Below are 26,685 nucleotides of genomic sequence, written 5' to 3'. Positions count from 1 at the left end.
AGCAAGGTGCTGAGTACCATGAGACACAGCGTCCTCGCGAGAGGCCGCCATTATTGAGGAAGCCCGAACGCTGCAGGCCGACATTACTGAGACCTTCTGTACGGCAGAGGCCCTCCCACCCCTCCCCGTAAAGGACACAGCCAGTACGGGACACGGGGTTCCTACGCTGGCGCGCAGGCAGTTGCCGGCCGCCTGTACTGAGGCAGCCAGGGGTTTGGAGGCTGACGTCCCCTTGGCAGAGAGTTATAGAAATGTGCTAATAGTAAGTACACCTCATTTTGTGATTTATCAGAATGTAATCATAGAGCAGGGTTATGCACTGCTTTTATAAGATAAATGTTTTCATTTTCTTTCAAGTAAGTTACTGATTATACTGTACACGTCTGTCTATAGAACCATATACTTATTCCACTGGACCTCAAAAGGAAGCTGTCAGGCAAAACCTGTCCTTTGCTGCCCTCCTGTGGCCTTTTCCGGAATAACACGCTGTGCCTCTGTCCCTGTTGCTGAAATTCCAGCTAAAACCCTGTGAACTCCACCGAAAATTCTACCCGGGGGGGTGGGGGGGGGGGGTGGGGCCGGAAAGGGTCACAAGATCAGAGAGGCTGGGCAGGGCGGCATGCATTCCGTCCCTGGATGGAGCAAAGTCACAGTTGTGGGTACTTCACCGCTTCCTGCTCCCTCTTTGCAAAGGGAGGCCTCGGCTGCTGCGCTGACATCATGAACCCTTTGGAAACCTAGAAGCCACCAATATTGAGGCAGCCAGTCCAAACAGAGAGGTGGTGAGACCCGCGAAATGCAGCGTGGATGCGAGAGGCCGCCTTAATGGACTCAAGCTATTCGCTGCAGGCCGCCATGACTGAGACCTTCCTTACGGCGCAGGCCCCCGCCATCCAGGCAGCCAGTACTGGGCACAGAGCCTTTGCCCTGGCAGGCCGGCAGGTGCAGGCCTCCTCTACTCATGCAGCCAGGGGGTTGGAGGCGGCCGTACTTGTGGCAGGCAGTTTTACGGAGCCCGCTTGGGCTGCGGCATTGTGTACGGTACAGGCCGCCATTTTTGAGGAAGCTAGTCCGTGCAGCGAGGTGCAGGTCCTGCGAGACGCAGCGTGCTCGCCATTTGCCGCCTTAATAGACGCATGCCTGGGGCCTTTACCCTGGCAGGCAGGCAGGTGCAAGCGGCCTCTACTGAGGCTGCCAGCAGGTTGGAGGCCACAGGACTCGAGGAAGCCAGTTATTCGGAGTTTTATCGGGTTGCTGCTGTGGTACCCAGAAGGCCACCATTATTGAGACAGCCCGTCCCTATAGCGAGGTGCTAAATAACGCCAGACACAGCGTCCTCGTGAGAGGCCGCCATTATTGAGGCAGGCCGAATGCTGAAGGCCGACATTACCGAGACCTGCCGCAACACAGAGGCCCCCGCTAACGAGACAGCCAGTACGGGGCACGGGGCCTTTACCCTGGCAGGCAGGCAGGTGCAGGCCTCCTCTTCTCAGGCATCCAAGAGGTTGGAGGCCGCTTTCCTGGAGGCAGGCTGAAAAACGGAGCCCGCTCAGGTTGTAGCAATGGGTACGGTGCAGGCCGCCATTATTCAGGCAGCCAGTCTGTACAGCGAGGTTGCTGAGTACTGCGAGATACAGCGTCCTCACGAGAGGTTGCCATTATTGAGGCAGGCCGAATGCTGCAGGCCGACATTCCTGAGACCTTTCATGCGGCAGAGGCTCCCGCTAACGACCCAGCTAGCAGAGGGCACGGGGCCTTTAACCTGGCAGGCAGGCAGGTGTAGGCCGCCTCTGACTGAGGCAGCTAGGAGGTTGGAGGCAGCTTTCCTGGAGGAAGGCAGAAAAACGGAGGCCGCTCAGGTTGCGGTAATGGGTACTGTGCAGGCCGCCATTATTGAGGCAGCCAGTCCGTACAGCTAGGTACTGAGTACTGCAAGATGCAGCGCCCTCCCGAGATGCTGCTGTAATTGAGGCACGCCATACTCAGCATGCCGTCATTACTGAGACCTTCTGTAAGGCGGAGGCCCCGCCACCGCCCCTGCTAACCTTTTACCGGGTCACTAGTTATTGGTTTACTACTTACCAGTTGACTGCTTACCAGGTGACTGGTTACTGGTTACCAGGTTACTGGTTCCTAGTTACCAAGTTACTGTTGTGGCCATTCAAGAAATAACACTGTGCGCTCCTGTCCACGGTGCTGAAATTCCAGCTAATGCCCCGTGAACGCAACAAATAATTCTACCCCAAAACAAACAAACACCCAGGAAAAAAGAAAATCCCTCAAAATCATCAAGTCTGTCCAGGGCGGGAGTCATTCCTTCCCTGGATGGACTAAAGTTACTAGCCTGGATTTTGCACCCGTTCACAGCCCAGCCCTGCAAAGGGCTGCTGCACTGACATGGTGAACCTGTGCGTTCAGTATGTCACTCCATACCCTAAAGGCAGCCATTTTTGAAGCACCCAGAACCGGTGAGGTCACTGTCCTCGAGGAATGCAATTACACGGAGCCCGATAGCATTGCAGCAGTGGGTACGGTGCAGGCCGTCATTATTGAGGCAGTCAATCCTTACAGCGAGGTGCTGAGTACCACGAGAGGCTGCCATTATTGAGGCAGGCCATAGCGGGCAGGCCGACATTACTGGGACATTCCGTACAGCAGAGGCCCCTGCTAACAAGGCAGCCAGTACTGGGCACGGGGCCTTTACCCTGGCAGGCAGGCAGGTGCCGGCCGCCTCTACTGAGACAGCCAGGAGGTTGGAGGCTGCAGTCCTCGAGGCAGGCAGTTATACGTATTCCGCTCTTTTTTGGACAGTGGGTATCGTGCAGCCTCTGCAGTTGTGTTGCTCCCCACACTTGTTGTATACAGGCCACAGATGCTGCTCAACACCCTGCAAGGCACACAGAGGCCCCAGTTCCCAACCGGATTATGTGTTAGAAACCTGGGCCCCGGGATAATCTTCTTGGACCCGCCATGATGGACTGGGACATGGATGTAGGTCTGAGCCCCGGATAGAGGAATGGGTTCTGAGAGGATAGTTTGGGCCAGGGAGCAAAGTCTGGCCCCGGGGGGAGTTTTGGTACCTCACCTGGACAACTGGGTTATGGAATGATGGTCTGGGTTACAGATAGAGAACTACACCCCTGATACAAGACTGGATTTTGTGTTAGAGACCTGGGCCCCGGGATAATCTTCTCGGACCTGCCCTGATGGTCTGGGACCCGGATGTAGTTCTGAGTCCCGGATAGAGGAATAGGTCCTAGGAGGGCAATTCGGGACAGGGAGGGAGGTCTGGGCCCCTGGGGCGGTCTGGTACCTCACCTGGACATCTGGGTTATGGAATGGTGGTCTGGGTTAGAGAACTACACCCCTGATACAAGACTGGATTATATCCCTAATCCCTTATATCCCTATTTCCTCTATACCTCTTTATCCCTTTACCCTTGTATCCGTTATATCCCTTTATCCGTATATACCTATATACCTATATTTCTATATCCCTATATTCCTTATATCCCTTATATACCTTATATCCCTATATCCCCTATATCCCTATCTCTGGTGAGGATTAACCAAAAAAGAAAAAAATGGCAGCACTCGAACATGGGGTGGGTTGGGCCCCGGGAGTGTGTGGCAGCCTCTGCAGCTGTGTTTCTCCCCACACATGTTGTATACAGGCCACAGATGCTGCTCAACACCCTGCAAGGCACACAGAGGCCCCAGTTCCCAACCGGATTATGTGTTAGAAACCAGGGCCCCTGGGTAATCTTCTGATGGTCTGAGACCAGGATGTAGGTCTGAGCCCCAGATAGAGGAATGGGTCCCAGGAGGGCAGTTCGGGCCAGGGAGGGAGGTCTGGGCCCCAGGGCGTGGTTTTTTACCTCACCTGGACATCTGGGTTATGGAATGGTGGTCTGGGTTACAGATAGAGAAGTACACCCCTGATACAAGACTGGATTTTGTGTTAGAGACCTGGGCCCCGGGATAATCTTCTCGGACCTGCCCTGATGGTCTGGAACCCGGATGTAGTTCTGAGCCCCAGATAGAGGAATGTGTTCTGAGAGGATACTTCGGGCCAGGGAGCGAAGTCTAGGCCCCAGGGGGAGGTCTGGTACCGCACATGGACATCTGGGTTATGTTATGATGGTCTGGGTTACAGATGGAGAACTGTATCCCTATATTTCTTACATCCCTTATATACCGTATATCACTTTTATCCCTTATATCCCTATATTTCTACATCCCTATATCCCTTATATTCCTTATATCCCTATATTCCTTTATCGCTATATCTCTATATCCTTATATCCCTATATTCCTTATATCCCATATATACCTTATATCCCTTATATTCCTCATATCCCATATATACCTTATATCCCTTATATTCCTTATATCCCTATATCCCTTATATTGCTATATCCCTTTATTGCTATATCCCTATATCCCTTTTATCCCCATTTCCCATGATCTTTATATCTATTATATCCCCTATATCCCTATATCCCTATCCCTGGTGAGGATTAAACAAAAAAGAAAAAAATGGCAGGACTAGCACCTGGGGTGGGTTGGCCCCCGGGGGTGTGTGGCAGCCTCTGCAGTTGTGTTGCTCCCCACACGTGTTGTATACAGGCCACAGATGCTGCTCAACACCCTGCAAGGCACACAGAGGCCCCAGTTCCCAACCGGATTATGTGTTAGAAACCTGGGCCCCGGGATAATCTTTTTGGACCCGCCATGATGGACTGGGACATGGATGTAGGTCTGAGCCCTGGATAGAGGAATGGGTTCTGAGAGGATAGTTCGGGCCAGGGAGCAAAGTCTGGCTCCGGGGGGAGTTCTGGTACCTCACCTGGACATCTGGGTTATGGAATGGTGGTCTGGGTTACAGATAGAGAAGTACACCCCTGATACAAGACTGGATTTTGTGTTAGAGACCTGGGCCCCGGGATAATCTTCTCGGACCTGCCCTGATGGTCTGAGTCCCTTATAGAGGAATAGGTCCTAGGAGGGCAATTCGGGACAGGGAGGGAGGTCTGGGCCCCTGGGGCGGTCTGGTACCTCACCTGGACATCTGGGTTATGGAATGGTGGTCTGGGTTACAGATAGAGAACTACACCCCTGATACAAGACTGGATTTTGTGTTAGAGACCTGGGCCCCGGGATAATCTTCTCGGACCTGCCCTGATGGTCTGGGACCCAGATGTAGTTCTGAGCCCCGGATAGAGGAATAGGTCCTAGGAGGGCAATTCGGGACAGGGAGGGAGGTCTGGGCCCCTGGGGCGGTCTGGTACCTCACCTGGACATCTGGGTTATGGAATGGTGGTCTGGGTTACAGATAGAGAACTACACCCCTGGATTATATCCCTAATCCCTTATAGACTGGATTATATCCCTAATCCCTTATATCCCTATGTCCTCTATATCTCTTTATCCCTTTACCCTTGTATCCCTTATATCCCTTATATCCCTTTATCCGTATATACCTATATCCCTATATTTCTATATCCCTATATTCCTTATATCCCTTATATACCTTATATCCCTATATCCCCTATATCCCTATATCCCTATCTCTGGTGAGGATTAACCAAAAAAGAAAAAAATGGCAGCACTCGAACATGGGGTGTGTTGGGCCCCGGGAGTGTGTGGCAGCCTCTGCAGCTGTGTTGCTCCCCACACATGTTGTATACAGGCCACAGATGCTGCTCAACACCCTGCAAGGCACACAGAGGCCCCAGTTCCCAACCGGATTATGTGTTAGAAACCAGGGCCCCTGGGTAATCTTCTGATGGTCTGGGACCAGGATGTAGGTCTGAGCCCCGGATAGAGGAATGGGTCCCAGGAGGGCAGTTCGGGCCAGGGAGGGAGGTCTGGGCCCCAGGGCGTGGTTTTTTACCTCACCTGGACATCTGGGTTATGGAATGGTGGTCTGGGTTACAGATAGAGAAGTACACCCCTGATACAAGACTGGATTTTGTGTTAGAGACCTGGGCCCCGGGATAATCTTCTCGGACCTGCCCTGATGGTCTGGGACCCGGATGTAGTTCTGAGCCCCAGATAGAGGAATGTGTTCTGAGAGGATACTTCGGGCCAGGGAGCGAAGTCTAGGCCCCAGGGGGAGGTCTGGTACCGCACATGGACATCTGGGTTATGTTATGATGGTCTGGGTTACAGATGGAGAACTACACCCCTGATACAAGATTCTGTGTTTGAGGCCTTACCCCAGGATAATCTTCTTGGCCCAGCCATGATGGTCTGGGACCCAGATGGAGGTCTGGGTCCTAGGAGGGCAGTTCGGGCCAGGGAGAGAGGTCTGGTACCTCACCTGGACATCTGGGTTTTGGAATGGTGGTCTGGGTAACAGATAGAGAACTACACCCCTGATACAAGACTGGATTCTGTGTTTGAGACCTTGCCCCAGGATAATCTTCTCGGCCCCATCATGAATCTAGTCTTGTATTGGGGGTGTGGTTCTCTACTGGATTCTGTGTTAGAGACCTGGGCCCTGTGATAATCTTCTCGGCCCCGCCATGATGGTCTGGGACTCGGATGGAGGTCTTGGTCCTAGGATGGTAGTTCAGACAAGGGAGGGAGGTCTGGGTCCCAGTGGGCGGTCTGGTACCTCACCTGGACATCTGGGTTATGGAATGGTGGTCTGGGTTACAGATAGAGAACTACATCCCTCATACAAGACTGTATTATATCCCTAATTCCTTAAATCCCTATATCCCTTATATCCCCTATATCCCTTATATCCCCTATATCCCTATCCCCAGTGAGGATTAACCAAAAAATTATAAAATGGCAGCACTAGCACCTGGGGTGGGTTGGCCCCCAGGGGTGTGTGACAGCCTCTGCAGTTGTGTTGCTCCCCGCACGTGTTGTATAGAGGCCACAGATGCTGCTCAACACCCTGCAAGGCACACAGAGGCCCCAGTTCCCAACTGGATTATGTGTTAGAAACCTGGGAACCGGGATAATCTTCTCGGACCCGCCATGATGGTCTGGGACCCGGATGGAGGTCTGGGTCCTAGGACGGCAGTTCAGACCAGGGAGGGAGGTCTGGGTCCCTGATACAAGACTGGATTATATCCCTAGTCCCTTATAGCCCCATATCCCTATATCTTTTATATCCCCTATATCCCTATATCCCTTATATCCCTTTATACATTTACCCTTATATACCTATATTCCTATATCCCTTATATCTCTATATCCCATTATCCCTTATATCCCTTTATCCCTTATATCGCTATATCCCTTTATCCCTTATATGCCTTGATCCCTTATATCCCTATATCCCTTATATCGCTATATCCCTTATATCTCTATATCACTTTATCCCTATATCCCTATGTCGATTATATCCCCATATCCCCATTTCCAATATCCCTTATATCCGTTATATCCCCTATATCCCTATACGTGGTGGGGATTAACAAAAAAAAAAAAGGCAGCACCAGGTCCTGGGGTGGGTTGGGCCCCGGGAGTGTGTGGCAGCCTCTGCAGCTGTGTTGCTCCCCACACATGTTGTATACAGGACACAGATGCTGCTCAACACCCTTGATCTGGCCCCTTGAAAAGTGTACCCGCCCCCCACTTCCACACACCCTCCCAATCGCCCCTGCACCACGCCCACCACGCCCGCCCTCTCCCCCCCCCCCCCCACCCTTCAGCGCTCAGCCCAAGGCTCTCCTGCAGGCTCCTGGGCCACTCCTGCTGCTGGCATCACTGGCACGCGGGCACGGACCTGTGCCCCTGCTTCTTCTTCTTCTTCCTGTTCGCCTTGGCTCCCCCTCTGGGACCAGGGCCTTGGCCAGTGCCCTTGGCCCCCCCGGGGAGGACGTCCCCGGCTGGATGGTTGAGCAGGCGGTCCGCCGTGCCCCCTCGGTCCCGGGACTGGTGAATGAGGACGGCTTCGGCGGGCACCGCACACGCGACCTCCCTGAGGTTGGACTGAGGCTTGGGCCGGGATGGCTCCTGGGGCCGTCGCCGCTGCTCTCGCGTGGGCTCCTCGGACCCGGGACCCGTGAAGTTGGGGGCACTCTCGGGACCCCGTTGGGTCGACGCCGCGACCTTGTGCTCGGTCCCGGGGCATGTGGGTTTCCCACTGTCTCCTTCCAGTTCACTGGTCTGGACGTAAAAGAGCACATAGGCGCGTTGGCTCAGGGCCTCAGAAGCGTCGCAGGAGGTCACCTGGGCGTCGTCCATCTTAAACCACCGGCCGCCCGCGGTTCGGACGTAGCAGAAGTAGTGGCCGCTGTGGCAGGTGCGGCCCGAGTGGACCAGCACGGCGTAGAGCCGGTACAGCAGCGGGCCCGCGTGGCGCCCCTGGGACAGGTAGGGCCGCAGGTCCAGGTGCTCCGGGTAGCGCACGTCCCGCTCCACCTTGCTGTCCGCGAGCGCCGAGAACCGCTTCAGCACGAGCGTGAGCACCCTGGAGGCCGCGTGCAGGCGCAGCGTCTTGGTGGCCGGCACCTTCCGGCGGCACTTGCCGCACTGGTAGCCGTCGGCCCCGCCCAGCCGCTCGGGCCTCACCAGCAGCTCCAGGGCCTGGGTCACGCTCTGCGCCGCCTGGATGTCCAGGCCGATGTCCAGGTAAGGGTCCAGGGTGTCGGACACGCCCTGGCAGCGGAGGCACTGGATCCGAGATCTCCAGTGGCCTCCAAAGACCCGACGGATCAGGGTGGCGTCCTCCTGGGAGGGCCGGCCCGGCGGCGACGGCGGCCGCTCCTCAGGCACACAGGCCCGCTGCAGGGCGTCCAGCGTGAACAGGAGGAACTCGTGGGCGTCCTCCTGCCGGTACGCGTGGAAGCCCGCGAGCAGCTCCCCCTCGGGCACGATGACGTCCCCGGGGCGCAGGAGGGCCCGGGTCACGTGAGCCTGCAGGGCGCACAGGGCTCAGGACGCCCGCCGCCCGCAGGCCCCCGAGTGCCGCCCGGACAGCAGGTAGCGGGCCAGGGGCGGGGTGTAGCTGAGGCACTGCAGGGCCGCGTTCGCGTAGCAGGTGTTGCCCAGGTTCTGAAGCCCGGCCCCCACCGCGTGGGGTCTCCCCGGGCTCCAGCTCCCACTCGGAGGAGGGGTGTCGGCGGGAGCCAGTGGGCCCCGTGGGGCGCACCCGCTCTCCCGGGGCAGTGGTGGTTCCTGAGGCCCGCGGGGGCCACAGTGGACTTCCGCGGCCCCATCACCGAATCCAGCGGATTCGACCTTCGGGGGGTGCCTGAGCTGAAGCTCCTCTTCCCGGTGCGCAGAAGCGGCCTCCATGTCCGCGGACAGGGCCTTCGCGAGATCTCTCCCCTGAAAGCTCCCTTGGAGAACGAAGCGTCCGGGGCAGAGGAGGTCTGAGAATGAAGGCCCTGGCCGCCCCACCCGCCCTTTTATAGGCCCAGAGCGTGCTGGGAGGAGCCACGAGCTCCACCAATCAGTGGCCCCCAGGCTTGATGGAATCAACTTTAGGGTGTGGGCCCTCCTGCCCCAGGCGGACCCAGGCACACCTTTCAGGTGGGATTAACGCAAGGGTCTCGAGAAAAGGTGCTCCTGAACAGAGGCTGGTCTCCGCGCCCCACGCCTGGTGTTCCTCGAAGAAAGGGGAGGGAGACGGGAGACGCAGACACACCGAAGCTGGCCTTGGAGGTCGTGGGAGGCGGACGCTGGAGTTGAAGGCACTGGGCCAGCGACACCAGAGGCCACCAGCGGCCCCGCCCAGCGACCTCAGAGACCTCAGACGGAAAGGGGTCCCGCTGGCACCTTGATTTTTGACTTCTGCCATCTGGACTCTCGGGGAATGCCTTTCTCTTCTGGTACGCCACCTCGTTGGTGGTAGCGGGACATGGCGAATCTAGGAAAGGCATAGGATGCCGTCCTTAAGACGGGCTGCACGACGTCTGTCTCTCAAAACCATTTAATCGAATGAGGTCAGTTTTCCTGTACATGTGATCACAATCTCGCGTGAGCGCCAAATATCATACGCAGGCCCGAGCCACGAGGAAAACAGCCACGGTGAATCTCCCAGACGTGGATCACTCGGCAGAAATCTTGGTAGCCGTCCTTGTGCTGCCACGTGTTCGCGTGTTCGTCAGTGGTCTCCCAGGCACACTCGCTGATTGAGTGCTCTGAACGCATCCATGAGCACGCCCCTCCCCCCACCTACCACCAGTCGCCTCGCGCCAAACACCCCCCCGCCCCCCCCGCCCTGTCCCCGCAAGTCCCTGCATTCTCATAGACAGCGCTCCTTGCAGGACGTTCGCTCGTCCCCCTCCAGCCCCCCCCCCCACCCCACCCCCGCCACCCCCTCGGGTCTCCCCAGACCTGGAGAGGTCCAGGCACCTGGCTCTGCCTCCCCCAGAGGAGGCTGCGGGGCGGACACACACACACACACACACACACACACACACATTAGCGCTCATCGACCAGCAGAGGGCGCCACGGGCCTGCCGAAGCGTTTCCCGGGCTTAGAGAGGACTTGGGAGATTCCGCAGGTGCCCGAGGACCCCCGCAGGACACCTTCTCCACGTCTTGCAGGGCGGCACCACCGTTTGCTGGGTCGGAGAGGCGACCACACATGTTTAGACAGGATCGGGTGGGCCCAGGACAACCCTCTTTGGCAATGGCGGACGGACCCGGGGGCTGGGGGCTGCGGTGCAAAACCTGGAGGACTCTGGGGCAGCTGGTCACACATTTCCCGGCCTCTCCAGGGTGGCAAGAGCAGTGACAGCCCACCAGGGAGGGGTTGGAAATGTTTTGGGGGCTCTCGTGCGCCACACAAGCCTCCCGGCTGTGCTGGGCTGCCGATCCTGGGATCCTGGGAGGGCGCCGGGACGTTTGCCTGCAGTCGTGGCCACCCTGCGGGTATGATCCACCCGGGTTCACATCAGCACAGCTGGGCATGCACCTTGGGAGGGGGACATCGAGCCATTCCAGTGATTAGTCACAGGAGTGGAGACCCAGCTCCTCCACGGGGCAGAACTGGGGCCTGGGAGTGCAGGCAGATCTGGGAAGCGGACGCCAAGGGCTGATGGGCTGATGGGCTAATGGGCTTCAGGACGCGGGGCACGTGAACAGAGAGACTAAAATCAATGCGCACAACCACGCCCCTTCCTCCTCCTCCCACCTTCCTCCTGTCGCCCCCTTTCTCTAGCCCCTCACCCCCCTACATGGGTTCAGGAGTATCCAACTTTGCCAAAATTGCGATTTTGTGCCGCCCATCACTGACCCTTGACCTGGCACCCTGGAAAGTAGCACACACACACACACACACACACACACACACACTTCCACACACCCTCCCAATCCCCCCCGCACCACGCCCACCACGCCCGCCCCCCCCCCCCAACCCCAACCCCTCAGCGCTCAGCTCAAGGCTCTCCCACAGGCTCCTGGGCCACTCATGCTGCTGGCATCACTGGCACGCGGGCACGGACCTGTGCCCCTGCTTCTTCTTCTTCTTCTTCTTCTTCTTCTTCCTGTTCGCCTTTGCTCCCCCTCTGGGACCAGGGCCTTGGCCAGTGCCCTTGAGCCCCCCGGGGAGGACGTCCCCGGCTGGATGGTTGAGCAGGCGGTCGGCCGTGCCCCCTCGGTCCCGGGACTGGTGAATGAGGACGGCTTCGGCGGGCACCGCACACGCGACCTCCCTGAGGTTGGACTGAGGCTTGGGCCGGGATGGCTCCTGGGGCCGTCGCCGCTGCTCTCGCGTGGGCTCCTCGGACCCGGGACCCGTGAAGTTGGGGGCACTCTCGGGGCCCCGTTGGGTCGACGCCGCGACCTTGTGCTTGGTCCTTGTGCCAACATGTACACTTGTCTCTCCACTGTTGTACAGTTGAATGCTACTTTGCAGTGAATTCTATTGGTTTCAAAGACTGGTTTAATGTGCACTTGCTCTATTTCAAGGATTTCTGCAGTGTACAACATCCTTTCTAGACTATAGACCTACATTTTGGATGTCTTTTCAACTTGTTCTCTCACAATTCTTTTATATTCATTGTTATTTGCTCTGAATTACTACTGGTTTTTTGCAGTGTCCTATAATTGGCCTTCTACTCTACTTATGAGACTTCACCACATGTACAAACAACTGTATACACTCTTCTTTGAACTTGAGAAGCTATATACACTTGTCTCTAAACTGTTTTACAGTTTAATGCTACTTTGAGTGGATTCTAGTTGTTTCCAAAGCTGCTTAAATGTGCTCTTTGTTCTATTCTAGAATATCCCGCATTGTATGAAACACTTTCATTACTGTATGCTAACATGGTGATCTCTTTTCCCCTTGCTCTGTCACTATTCTGTTCAATTTATTGCTATTTTGCTCTTAGTTCCTAGTCTTTCTTAAAATGTCTTACAATTGGCTTTCTGCTGTAATTAGAGGACTTACCTGCATTGTACAAACACCTTTCTATACTCTTCTGTGAAGTTGAGAAGCAATATACACTTGTTTCCCAGGTATGATTTACAGTTTAATGCTACTTTTCAGTGAATTATAGTGGTTTCTAAAGCTGCTTAATTTTGCTAACTGCTCTATTTCAAGGATATCCCACATGTACGAAACACTTTCATTACTATACCCAGAAATTGTGATGTATTTTCCCTTTATAATCTAACTATTTTGTTCAATTTACTGCTATTTTACAGTTAGTTCTTAGTCTTTCTTACAATGTCTTATAATTGGCTTTCTGCTGTACTTACCGGACTTTCCTGCATTGTAGAAACAGCTTTCTACACTCTTCTCTGAAGTTGAGAAGCATTATACACTTGTCCCTTAACTATGTTTTACAGATTAATGCTACTTTTCTTTGAATTCTAGTGGTTACAAAGACTGGTTTAATGTGCACTTGCTCTATTTCAAGGATTTCTGCAGTGTACAACATACTTTCTAGACTTTAGACTTACATTTTGATGTCTTTTCCTCTTTTTCTCTCACAATTCTGTTATATTCATTATTATATGCTCTGAATTACTACTGGTTTCTTGTAGTGTCCTACAACTGGCCTTTTTATCTACTTATGGGACTTCCCCACATGTACAAACAGCTTTGTACACTCCTCTGTGAACTGTAGAAGCTATACACACTTGTCTCTCAACTGTTGTACAGTTTAATGCTACCTATCAGTGAATTCTAGTGGTTTCAAAGACTGGTTTAATGTGCACTTTTCTCTATTTAAAGGGTTTTCTGCAGTGTACAAAGACGTTTCTAGACTATAGACTTACATTTTGATATTTTTCTACTTGTATTCTCACAATTCTGTTCAATTCACTATTATTTGCTCTGAATTACTAGTGGTTCCTTGCAGTGTCCTATAATTGGCCTTGTGCTCTAATTATAGGATGTCCCCACATGTACAAACAACTTTGTATGCTCTTCTATGTACTTGAGAAGTTATAAACACTTGTCTCTCAACTGTTTTACATTTTAATGCTACTTCGAGTGAATTCTAGTGTTTTCCAAAGCTGCTTAAATGTGCTCTTTGCTCTATTCTAGGATTTCCCGCATTGTATGAAACACTTTCATTACTGTATCCTAACATGGTGATCTCTTTTCCACTTGCTCTGTCATTATTCTGTTCAATTTATTGCTATTTTGCTCTTAGTTCCTCCTTTCTTACATGTCTTACAATTGGCTTTCTGCTGTAATTAGCGGACTTACCTGCATTGTACAAACACCTTTCTACACTCTTCTCTGAAGTATATAAGCAATATACACTTGTCTCCCAAGTTCGATTTACAGTTTAATGCTACTCTTCAGTGAATTGTAGTAGTTTCTAAAGCTGCTTAAATGTGCTTACTGCTCGATTTCAAAGATATCCCGCATGTACGAAACACTTTCATTACTATACCCAGAAATTGTGATGTATTTTCCCTTTATAATCTAATTATTTTGTTCAATTTACTGCTATTTTACAGTCAGTTCCTAATCTTTCTTACAATGTCTTACAGTTGGCTTTCTGCTGTACTTACCCGACTTTCCTGCATTGTAGAAACAGTTTTCTACACTCTTCTCTGAAGTTGAGAAGCATTATACACTTGTTCCTTAACTATGTTTTACAGATTAATGCTACTTTTCTTTGAATTCTAGTTGTTACAAAGACTGGCTTAATGTGCACTTGCTGTATTTCAAGGATTTCTGCAGTGTACAACATCCTTTCTAGAAATTTGACTTACATTTTGATGTCTTCTCCACTAGTTCTCTCACAATTCTGTTATGTTCATTATTATTTGCTCTGAATTACTACTGGTTTCTTATAGTGTCCTAAAACTGGCCTTTATGGGACTTCCCCACATGTACAAACCACTTTGTACACTCTTCTGTGAACTTGATAAGCTATATACACTTGTCTCCCAATGTTTTACAGTTTAATGCTACTTTAAGTGAATTCTAGTGGTTTCCACATTTGCTTAAATGTGCTCTTTGCTCTATTCTAGGATTTCCCGCATTGTATGAAACACTTTCAATACTGTATCCTAACATGGTGATCTCTTTTCCACTTGCTCTGTCACTATTCTGTTCAATTTATTGCTATTTTACAGTTAGTTCTTAGTCTTTCTTACAATGTCTTACAATTGGCTTTCTGCTGTACTTACCGGATTTACCTGCATTGTACAAACACCTTTCTACACTCTTCTCTGTAGTTGAGAAGCAATATACACATGTCTCCCAAGTATGATTTACAGTTTAATGCTATTTTTCAGTGAATTGTCCTGGTTTCTAGAGCTGCCTAAATGTGCTTGATGCTCGATTTCAAGGATATCCAGCATGTACGAAACACTTTCATTACTATACCCATAAATTGTGATGTATTTTCCCTTTATAATCTAACTATTCTGTTCAATTTACTGCTATTTTGCAGTTAGTTCCTAGTCTTTCTTACAATGTATTACAATTGGCTTTCTGCTACAGTTATAAGAATTACCTGAATTGTACAAACACCTTTCTACACTCTTCTCTGAAGTGGAGAAGCAATATACACTTGTCTCCCAAGTATAATTTACAGTTTAATGCTACTTTTCAGTGAATACTACTGGTTTCAAAGACCGGTTTAATGTACACTTGCTCTATTTCAAGGATTTCTGCAGTGTACAACATCCTTTCTATACTATAGACTTACATTTTGATGTCTTTTCCACTTGTTCTCCCACAATTCTGTTATATTCATTATTATTTCCTCTGAAATGCTACTGGTTTCTTGCAGTGTCTTATAACTGGCCTTTTGCTCTACTTATGGAACTTCCCCACATGTACAAACCACTTTGTACACTCTTCTGTGAACTTGATAAGCTATATACACTTGTCTCGCAACTGTTTTACAGTTTAATGCTACTTTGAGTGAATTCTAGTGTTTTCCAAAGCTGCTTAAATGTGCTCTTTGCTCTATTCCAGGATTTCCCGCATTGTATGCAACACTTTCATTACTGTATCCTAACGTGGTGATCTGTTTTCCACTTGCTCTGTCATTATTCTGTTCAATTTATTGCTATTTTGCTCTTAGTTCCTCCTCTTTCTTACAATGTCTTACAATTGGCTTTTTGCTGTAATTAGCGGACTTACCTGCATTGTAAAAACACCTTTCTACACTCTTCTCTGAAGTGGAGAGGCAATATACACTTGTCTCCCAAGTATGATTTACAGTTTAATGCTACTTTTCAGTGCATTGTCGTGGTTTCTAAAGCTGCCTAAATGTGCTTACTGCTCGATTTCAAGGATATCCCGCATGTATGAAACACTTTCATTACTATACCCATAAATTGTGATGTATTTTCCCTTTATAATCTAACTATTCTGTTCAATTTACTGCTATTTTGCAATTAGTTCATTGTCTTTCTTACAATGTATTACAATTGTCTTTCTGCTACAGTTATCAGACTTACCTGAATTGTACAAACAACTTTCTACACTCTTCTCTGAAGTGGAGAAGCAATATACACTTGTCTCTCAAATATGATTTACAGTTTAATGCCACTTTTCAGTGAATTCTACTGGTTTCAAAGACCAGTTTAATGTGCACTTGCTCTATATCAAGGATTTCTGCAGTGTACAACATCCTTTCTATACTATAGACTTACATTTTGATGTCTTTTCCACTTTTTCTCCCACAATTCTCTTCTATTCATTATTATTTGCTCTGAAATGCTAGTGGTTCCTTGCAGTGTCTTATAACGGGCCTTTTGCTCTACTTGTGGGACTACCCCACATGTACAAACCATTTTGTACATTCTTCTGTGAACTCGATAAGCTATATACACTTGTCTAGCAACTGTTTTACACTTCAGTGCTATTTTGAATGAATTCTAGTGTTTTCCCAAGCTGCTTAAATGTGCTCTTTGCTCTATTCTAGGATTTCCTGCATTGTATGAAACACTTTCATTGCTGTTTGCCAACATGCTGATCTCTTTTCCACTTGCTCTGTCACTATTCTGTTCAATTTATTGTTATTTTGCTCTTAGTTCCTCCTCTTTCTTACATGTCTTACAATTGGCTTTTTGCTGTAATTAGCGGACTTACCTGCATTGTACAAACACCTTTCTACACTCTTCTCTGAAGTATATAAGCAATATACACTTGTCTCTGAATATGATTTACAGTTTAATGCTACTCTTCAGTGAATTGTCGTGGTTTCTAAAGCTGCTTAAATGTGCTTACTGCTCGATTTCAAGGATATCCCGCATATACGAAACACTTTCATTACTATACCCATAAATTGTGATGTATTGTACAGTTATAATCGAACCATTCTGTTCAATTTACTGCTATTTTGCACTTAGTTCCTAGTCTTTCTTACAAGGTATTACAATTGGCTTTTTGCTACAGTTATCAGACTTACCTGCATTGTACAAACAGCTTTCTACACTCTTCCCTGAAGTTGAGAAGCATTATACACTTGTCCCTTAACTATGTTTTACAGATTAAGGCTACTTTACAGTGAATTCTACTGGTTCAAAGACCGGTTTAATGTGCACTTGCTCTATTTCAAGGATTTCTGCAGTGTACAACATCCTTTCTAGACTTTAGACTTACATTTTGATGTCATTTCCACTTGTTCTCCCACAATTCTGTTATATTCATTATTATTTCCTCTGAAATGCTACTGGTTTCTTGTAATGTCCTATAACTGGCCTTTTGCTCTACTTATGGTACTTCCCCACATGTACAAACCACTTTGTACACTCTTCTGTGAACTTGATAAGCTATATTCAATTGTCTCGCAACTATTTTACAGTTTAATGCTACTTTGAGTGAATTCTATTGGTTTCCAAAGCTGCTTAAATGTGCTCTTTGCTCTATTCTAAGATTTCCCGCATTGTATGAAACACTTTCAATACTGTATCCTAACGTGGAGGTCTCTTTTCCACTTGCTCTCTCACTATTCTCTTCAATTTATTGCTATTTTGTTATTAGTTCCTCCTCTTTCTTACATGTCTTACAATTGGCTTTTTGCTGTAATTAGCGGACTTACCTGCATTGTACAAACACCTTTCTATACTCTTCTCTGAAGTTGAGCAGCAATATATACTTGTTTCCCAGGTATGATTTACAGTTTAATGCTACTTTTCTGTGAATTATAGTGGTTTCTAAAGCTGCTTAATTTTGCTTACTGCTCTATTTCAAGAATATCCCACATGTACGAAACCCTTTCATTACTAGACCCAGAAATTGTGATGTATTTTCCCTTTATACTCTATTTTGTTCAATTTACTGCTATTTTATAGTTAATTTCTACTCTTTCCTACAATGTCTTACAGTTGGCTTTCTGCTGTACTTACCGGACTTACCTGCATTGTACAAACAGCTTTCTACACTCTTCTCTGAAGTTGAGAAGCATTATACACTTGTCCCTTAACTATGTTTTACAGATTAATGCTACTTTTCTTTGAATTCTAGTGGTTACAAAAACTGATTTAATGTGCACTTGCTGTATTTCAAGGATTTCTGCAGTGTACAACATCCATTCTAGACATTAGACTTACATTTGGATGTCTTTTCCACTTGTTCTCTCACAATTCTGTTATGTTCATTATTATTTACTCTGAATTACTATTGGTTTCTTGAAGTGTCCTATAACTGGCCTTTTGCTTTACTTATGGGACTTCCCCACATGTACAAACAACTTTGTACACTCCTCTGTGAACTGCCGAAGCTATATACACTTGTCTCTCAACTGTTGTACAGTTTAATGCTACCTTTCAGTGAATTCTAGTGGTTTCAAAGACTGGTTTAATGTTCACTTTGCTCTATTTAAAGTGTTTTCTGCAGTGTACAAAGACCTTTCTAGACTATAGACTTACATTTTGATGTCTTTTCCACTTGTATTCTCACAATTCTGTTCTATTCATTATTATTTGCTCTGAATTACTACTGGTTTCTTGTAGTGTCCTATAACTGGCCTTTTGCTCTACTTATGGGACTTCCCCACATGTACAAACCACTTTGTACACTCTTCTGTGAACTTGATAAGCTATATTCAATTGTCTCGCAACTGCTTTACAGTCTAATGCTACTTTAAGTGAATTCTAGTGGTTTCCAAAGTTGCTTAAATGTGCTCTTTGCTCTATTCTAGGATTTCCCGCATTGTATGAAACACTTTCAATAGTGTATCCTCAGAGCAGACACCATCCAGAACCACTGGAGGGCTGGCTGAGCAGATGCTCTACAACTAGAATAAAAGAGAGGGGTACGCGGGATGATGCTGATGCCGGTGACCCAAAGATCACACTTTAAAAACTACGGCTCAGGTGACACAATGGCGGCCTGGAACGTGCTTGGCGCAGTTCCCCCGGCGGTCTCCGGCTGAGGGGACGTCTCAACTCGCTGCCGAGCACGGACAGACGAGCCCCTGGGAGACATGGGGTGGGAGACTCCCTGCTTGCTGACCTCCGAGTCCTTCAAGAATCTCAATGCCCCAGAAGCGGCCAGGTGCGCACGCTCGGCGAACGGCCACCGCTGCAGACCCAAGGGTCGACGCAGCCACCCCGGACCAGCCCGCCGCCACGCACCAGGCACACCGGAGCTTCGCTGAGTCCACCGCCCAACGAGTTCTGCGGCGGGTGCCCTGGAGCTCTGAGAAAATGGCCGAAGGAATTGCTGAGAGGGAATTGACCAACAGGAATTGGGATCAAGAAGATGAAACCCCGCTGAGTCCCGGATCCGGGTGAAGCAGTGCGCCCCTGCATCCGGGTGAGGCCACGAAACCCTGGGTCAGGAAGAGGCCACGTGCCCCTGGGTCCGGGGAAAGCTAGATCCCGCGTCCGGGCGAGACCGTGTGCCCCTGGATACGAGTGAGGCTGGGTCTCGGACTCGGGAGAGGCCACGCGCCCCTGGGTCCGGGTGAGGCCATGCGCCCCTGGGAACAGGTGAAGCTGAATCCTGGGTCTGGGAGAGGCTGTGTGCCCCTGGATCCGGGTGAGGCTGGGTCCCGGGCCCGGGTGAGGCCGTGCGCCCATGGATACGGGTAAGGCCACACACCCCTGGGTCCGGGTGAGGCCGTGTGCCCCTGGATCTGGGTGAGGCTGGGTCCCGGTCCCGGGTGAGGCCGTGCGCCCCTGGATCCTGGTGAGGCCACGTGACCCTGGGTTTGGGAGAGGCCACGCGCCCCTGGGTCCGGGGGAAGCTAGATCCCGGGTCCGGGCGAGGCCGTGTGCCCCTGGATAGGGGTGAGGCTGGGTCCCGGGCACGGGTGAGGCCGTGCGCCCCTGGATCCGGGTGAGGCCACGTGCCCCTGGGTCCGGGTGAAGCTGAATCCTGGGTCTGGGCGAGGTCGTGTGCCCCTGGATCCGGGTGAGGCCACGTGCCCCTGGGTCCGGGTGAAGCTGAATCCTGGGTCTGGGCGAGGTCGTGTGCCCCTGGATCCGGGTGAGGCTGGGTCCCGGGTCCGGGTGAGGCCATGGACCCTGGATCAGGGTGAGGCCACGCGCCCCTGGGTCTGGGAGAGGCCACGCGCCCCTGGGTCCGGGTGAGGCCGCGCTCCCCTGGGTCCAGGTGAGGCCATGCACCCCTGGGGCCGGGTGAAGCTGGATCCCGGGTCCAGGTGAGGCCATGTGCCCCTGGATCCGAGTGAGGCTGGGTCCCGGGCCCGGGAGAGGCCACGCGCCCCTGGGTCCGGGGGAAGCTAGATCCCGGGTCCGGGAGAGGTCGTGTGCCCCTGGATCCGGGTGAGGCTGGGTCCCAGGTCCGGGTGAGGCCATGGACCCTGGATCAGGGTGAGGCCACGCTCCCCTGGGTCTGGGAGAGGCCACGCGCCCCTGGGTCTGGGTGAGGCCGCGCTCCCCTGGGTCCAGGTGAGGCCATGCGCCTCTGGGGCCGGGTGAAGCTGGATCCCGGGTCCAGGTGAGGCCGTGTGCCCCTGGATCCGGGTGAGGCTGGGTCCCGGGCCCGGGAGAGGCCACGCGCCTCTGGGTCCGGGTGAGGCCACGCGCCCCTGGGTCCGGGAGAGGCCACGCGCCCCTGGGTCCGGTTGAGGCCACGCGTCCCTGGGTCCGGGGGAAGCTAGATCCCGGGTCCGGGTGAGGCCGTGTGCCCCTGGATCCGGGTGAGGCTGGGTCCCGGGCCCGGGTGAGGCCACGCACCTCTGGGTCCGGGTGAGGCCACACACCCCTGGGTCCGGGAGAGGCCACGCGCCCCTGGGTCCGGGTGAGGCCACGCGCCCCTGGGTCCAGGGGAAGCTAGATCCCGGGTCCGGGTGAGGCCGTGTGCCCCTGGATCCGGGTGACGCTGGGTCCCGGGCCTGGGTGAGGCCATGCGCCCCTGGGTCCGGGTAAGGCCACGCGCCCCTGGGTCCGGGTGAAGTTGGATCCCGGGTCCGGGTGAGGCCGTGTGCCCCTGGATCTGGGTGAGGCTGGGTCCCGGGACCGGGTGAGGCCGTGCGCCCCTGGATCCGGGTGAGGCCACGCGACCCTTGGTCTGGGAGAGGCCATGCGCCTCTGGGGCCGGGTGAAGCTGGATCCCGTGTCCAGGTGAGGCCGTGTGCCCCTGGATCCAGTTGAGGCTGGGTCCCGGGCCCGGGAGAGGCCATGCGCCCCTGGGTTCGGGGGAAGCTAGATCCCGGGTCTGGGCGAGGCCCTGTGTCCCTGGATCTGGGTGAGGCTGGGTCCCGGGCCCGGGTGAGGCCACACGCCCCTGAGTCCGGGTGAGGCCACGCTCCCCTGGGTCTGGGAGAGGCCACGCGCCCCTGGGTTCGGGTGAGGCTGAATCCTGGGTCTGGGCGAGGTCGTGTGCCCCTGGATCCGGGTGAGGCTGGGTCCCGGGTCCGGGTGAGGCCATGGACACTGGATCAGGGTGAGGCCACGCTCCCCTGGGTCTGGGAGAGGCCACGCGCCCCTGGGTCCGGGTGAGGCCGCGCTCCCCTTGGTCCAGGTGAGGCCATGCGCCCCTGGGGCCGGGTGAAGCTGGATCCCGGGTCCAGGTGAGGCCGTGTGCCCCTGGATCCGGGTGAGGCTGGGTCCCGGGCCCGGGAGAGGCCACGCGCCCCTGGGTCCGGGGGAAGCTAGATCCCGGGTCCGGGTGAGGCCGTGCGCCCCTGGATCCGGGTGAGGCCACGCGACCCTGGGTCTGGGAGAGGCCACGCGCCCCTGGTTCTGGGGGAAGCTAGATCCCGGGTCCAGGCGAGGCCGTGTGCACATGGATCCGGGTGAGGCTGGGTCCCGGGCCCGGGAGAGGCCACGCGCCCCTGGGTCCAGGTGAAGCTGAATCCTGGGTCTGGGCGAGGTCGTGTGCCCCTGGATCCGGGTGAGGCTGGGTCCCGGGTCCAGGTGAGGCCATGGACCCTGGATCAGGGTGAGGCCACGCGCCCCTGGGTCTGGGTGAGGCCGCGCTCCCCTGGGTCCAGGTGAGGCCATGCGCCTCTGGGGCCGGGTGAAGCTGGATCCCGGGTCCAGGTGAGGCCGTGTGCCCCTGGATCTGGGTGAGGCTGGGTCCCGGGCCCGGGAGAGGCCACGCGCCACTGGGTCTGGGGGAAGCTAGATCCTGGGTCCGGGCGAGGCCGTGTGCCCCTGCATCCGGGTGAGGCTGGGTCCCGGGCCCGGGAGAGGCCACGCGCCTCTGGGTCCGGGTGAGGCCATGCACCCCTGGGTCCGGGTGAGCTGGGTTCCGGGTCCGGGTGAGGCCGTGGGCTCCTGGATCCGGGTGAGGCCACACGACCTTGGGTCTGGGAGAGGCCACGCGCCCCTGTGTCCGGGTGAAGCTGAATCCTGGGTCTGGGCGAGGTCGTGTGCCCCTGGATCCGGGTGAGGCTGGGTACCGTGTCCGGGTGAGGCCATGGGCCCCTGGATCAGGGTTAGGCCACGCGCCCCTGGGTCCGGGTGAGGCCGTGTGACCCTGGATCCGGGTGAGGCCACGCGCCCCTGGGTCTGGAAGAGGCCACGCGCCCCTGGGTCCGTGTGAGGCCTCGCGCCCCTGGGTCTGGGAGAGGCCACGCGCCCCTGGGTCCCCGTGAGGCCGCGCTCCCCTGGGTCCAGGTGAGGCCATGCGCCCCTGGGGCCGGGTGAAGCTGGATCCCGGGTCCAGGTGAGGCCGTGTGCCCCTGGATCCGGGTGAGGCTGGGTCCCGGGTCCGGGTGAAGCCATGCGCACCTGGGTCCAGGTGAGGCCGCGCTCCCCTGGGTCCGGGTGAAGCCACGTGCCCCTGGGTCCGGGTGAAGCCGTGCCCCTGGGTCCGGCCAAGACCAAACCAGAGGGAGTCGGACCTGCATTACCACCATTTGTCCACCATCCAGAGCTGAGGGGTCAGTGCCAACATGTACACATAAGGAACTGGTGGACATTGATATTGGGTCTCAAAAGAACTGTTGGTCCAAAAAGAAACTCACTACAGACTGATTCATTTGCCTGTCAGCATAACTATTATTGCTCTTCTCACATTCAGTTCTTATAAGTATATCTCTAGTGACACATGATCTCACTCATCTAGGGGAAATGATGAACAACATAGACTGATGAACAAGAACAGAACCAGAAACAAGGAGGCATCGATCGGACTATCGGGCCTCAGAGGGAGGATAGGGGAGGGTGGGGGGAGGGGGAAGAGATCAACCAAAGGTTTTGTGTGCATGCATATGAGCCTAACCAATGGTTAAGTTCAACAGGGGGTTGGGGCATCCGTGGGGAGGGGTGTGGGATGGGAATGGGGGGATGAGGACAAATATGTGACACCTTAATCAATAAAGAAATTTTAAATAAATAAATAAATAAATAAACAAACAAACAAAAAATACTGTATCCTAACATAGTGATTTCTTTTACACTTGTTCTGTCACTATTCTGTTAAATTTATTCCTATTTTACAGATAGTTCTTAGTCTTTCTTACAATGTCTTACAATTGGCTTTCTACTGTACTTAGCGGACTTACCTGCATTGTACAAACACCTTTCTATACTCTTCTCTGAAGTTGAGCAGCAATATATAGTTGTTTCCCAGGTATGATTTACAGTTTAATGCTACTTTTCAGTGAATTATAGTGCTTTCTAAAGCTGCTTAATTTTTCTTACTGCTCTATTTCAATGATATCCCACATGTATGAAACCCTTTCATTACTAGACCCAGAAATTGTGATGTATTTTACCTTTATACTCTAACTATTTTGTTCAATTTACTGCTATTTTATAGTTAATTCCTAGTCTTTCTTACAATGTCTTACAGTTGACTTTCTGCTGTACTTACCGGACTTACCTGCATTGTACAAAGAGCTTTCTACACTCTTCTCTGAAGTTGAGAAGCATTATACACTTGTCCCTTAACTATGTTTTACAGATTAATGCTACTTTTCTTTAAATTCTAGTGGTTACAAAGACTGGTTTAATGTGCACTTGCTGTATTTCAAGGATTTCTGCAGTGTACAACCTCCATTCTAGATATTAGACTTACATTTGGAAGTCTTTTCCACTTGTTCTCTCACAATTCTGTTATGTTCATTATTATTTACTCTGAATTACTACTGGTTTCTTGAAGTGTCCTATAACTGGCCTTTTGCTCTACGTATGGGAATTCCCCACATGTACAAACAACTTTGTACACTCCTCTGTGAACTGCCGAAGCTATATACACTTGTCTCTCAACTGTTGTACAGTTTAATGCTACCTTTCAGTGAATTCTAGTGGTTTCAAAGACTGGTTTAATGTTCACTTTGCTCTATTTAAAGTGTTTTCTGCAGTGTACAAAGACCTTTCTGGACTATGGACTTACATATTGATGTCTTTTCCACTTGTATTCTCTCAATTCTGTTCTATTCACTATTATTTGCTCTGAATTATTAGTGGTTCCTTGCAGTGCCCTATAATTGGCCTTGTGCTCTAATTATGGGACTTCCCCACATGTACAAAGATCTTTGTACACTCTTCTATGTACTTGAGAAGCTATAAACACTTGTCTCTCAACTGTTTTACATTTTAATACTACTTCGAGTGTATTCTAGTGTTTTCCAAAGCTGCTTAAATGTGCTCTTTGCTCTATTCCAGGATTTCCCGCATTGTATGCAACACTTTCATTACTGTATCCTAACGTGGTGATCTGTGTTCCACTTGCTCTGTCATTATTCTGTTCAATTTATTGCTATTTTGCTCTTAGTTCCTCCTCTTTCTTACATGTCTTACAATTGGCTTTTTGCTGTAATTAGCGGACTTACCTGCATTGTACAAACACCTTTCTACACTCTTCTCTGAAGTGGAGAAGCAATATACACTTGTCTCCCAAGTATGATTTACAGTTTAATGCTACTTTTCAGTGCATTGTCGTGGTTTCTAAAGCTGCTTAAATGTGCTTTCTGCTCAATTTCAAGGATATCCCGCATGTACAAAACACTTTAATTACTATACCCATAAATTGTGATGTATTTTCCGTTTATAATCTATTTTGTTCAATTTACTCCTATTTTACAGTTAGTTCTTAGTCTTTCTTACAATGTTTTACAATTGGCTTTCTGCTGTACTTACCGGATGTACCTACATTGTACAAACAGCTATCTACACTCTTCTCTGAAGTTGAGAAGCATTATACACTTGTCCCTTAACTATGTTTTACAGATTAATGCTACTTTTCTTTGAATTCTAGTGGTACAAAGACTGGTTTAATGTGCACTTGCCCTATTTCAAGGATTTCTGCAGTGTACAACATCCTTTCTAGACTTTAGACTTACATTTTGATGTCATTTCCACTTTTTCTCCCACAATTCTGTTATATTCATTATTATTTCCTCTGAAATGCTAGTGGTTTCTTGCAGTGTCTTATAACTGGCCTTTTGCTCTACTTATGGGACTTCCCCACATATACAAACCACTTTGTACACTCTTCTGTGAACTTGATAAGCTATATACACTTGTCTCGCAACTGTTTTACAGTTCAATGCTACTTTGAGTGAATTCTAGTGGTTTCCAAAGTTGCTTGAATGTGCTCTTTGCTCTATTGTAGGATTTCCCGCATTGTATGAAACACTTTCAATACTGTATGCTAACATGGTGATCTCTTTTCCACTTGCTCTGTTCAATTAATTGCTATTTTGCTCTTAGTTCCTAGTCTTTCTTACAATGTCTTACAATTGGCTTTCTGCTGTAATTAGCGGACTTACCTGCATTGTATAAACACCTTTCTACACTCTTCTCTGAAGTATATAAGCAATATACACTTGTTTCCCAAGTATGATTTACTGTTTAATGCTACTTTTCAGTGAATTATAGTGGTTTCTAAAGCTGCTTAATTGTGCTTACTGCTCGATTTTAAGGAAATCCCGCATGTAGGAAACACTTTCATTACTATACCCAGAAATTGTGATGTATTTTCTTTTTATAATCTAACTACTCTGTTCAATTTACTGTTATTTTGCAGTTAGTTCCTAGTCTTTCTTACAGTGTCTTTCAATTGGCTTTCTGCTGTACTACCGGACTTACCTGCATTGTACAAAGAGCTTTCTACACTCTTCTCTGAAGTTGAGAAGCATTATACACTTGTTCCTTAACTATGTTTTACAGATTAATGCTACTTTTCTTTGAATTCTAGTGGTTACAACGACTGGTTTAATGTGCACTTGCTCTATTTCAAGGATTTCTGCAGTGTACAACATCCTTTCTATCCTTTGACTTACATTTTGATGTCTTTTCCACTTGTTCTCACTCAATTCTGTTATATTCATTATTATTTGCTCTGAATTGCTACTGGTTTCTTGCAGTGTCTTATAACTGGCCTTTTGCTCTACTTATGGGACTTCCCCACATGTACAAACAACTTTGTACACTCTTCTGTGAACTGCAAAAGCCATATACACTTATCTCTCAACTGTTTTACCGTTTAATGCTACCTTTCAGTGAATTCTTGTGGTTTCAAAGACTGGTTTAATGTGCACTTTGCTCTATTTAAAGGCTTTTCTGACTTATGAAAAGATGGTGACCAGCAGGAAGGTATGGAGAGAGAGAGTGTGATTTAGGAACCCATAGAGTAGAGTGTAGACATCTGTGGTGTGTGTGTGTGTATGAGCTAGGGTCAGTTAGATTCTGCAGGTCTTCCAAGGGGCTGCCTATTTGGGCAGTCCTAGATGGGGGAGCTCCGTGCACAAAGGGGACACATCTTGGTGGCTGGTGAGGACGTGGAGACCATGCCATCTTGAGAAACAGAGCTGCCTGAAACTAGTGGCTTCAGACACAAACCAGGTCCCTGCATCCACTGGGGACAGAGAACAGCTATCACAGCTTCAGACCAACAGACAACAAGAATCCAGACTT

The 26,685-nt window shown here is 50.8% G+C and overlaps 1 protein-coding gene across 1 annotated transcript in view; it reads right to left on the bottom strand.

The window, feature by feature from the left end:
- The window catches only part of LOC307110532 (ubiquitin carboxyl-terminal hydrolase 17-like protein 13), a gene marked incomplete at both ends in the record, with an annotated part of 108,129 nt that extends 98,865 nt beyond the window's left edge, over window positions 1-9,264 (bottom strand). The window contains 2 exon segments of the mRNA XM_079789633.1: window positions 7,751-8,901; window positions 8,905-9,264. Coding sequence (XP_079645759.1) covers window positions 7,751-8,901; window positions 8,905-9,264 — 1,511 coding nt within the window.
- Window positions 9,265-26,685: the final 17,421 nt, after the last annotated feature.

This window comes from Cnephaeus nilssonii, assembly GCF_951640355.1.
Source record: "Cnephaeus nilssonii genome assembly, chromosome: 14".
NCBI lineage: Eukaryota > Metazoa > Chordata > Mammalia > Chiroptera > Vespertilionidae > Cnephaeus > Cnephaeus nilssonii.
This window is presented reverse-complemented; position numbering and strand designations above follow the sequence as displayed.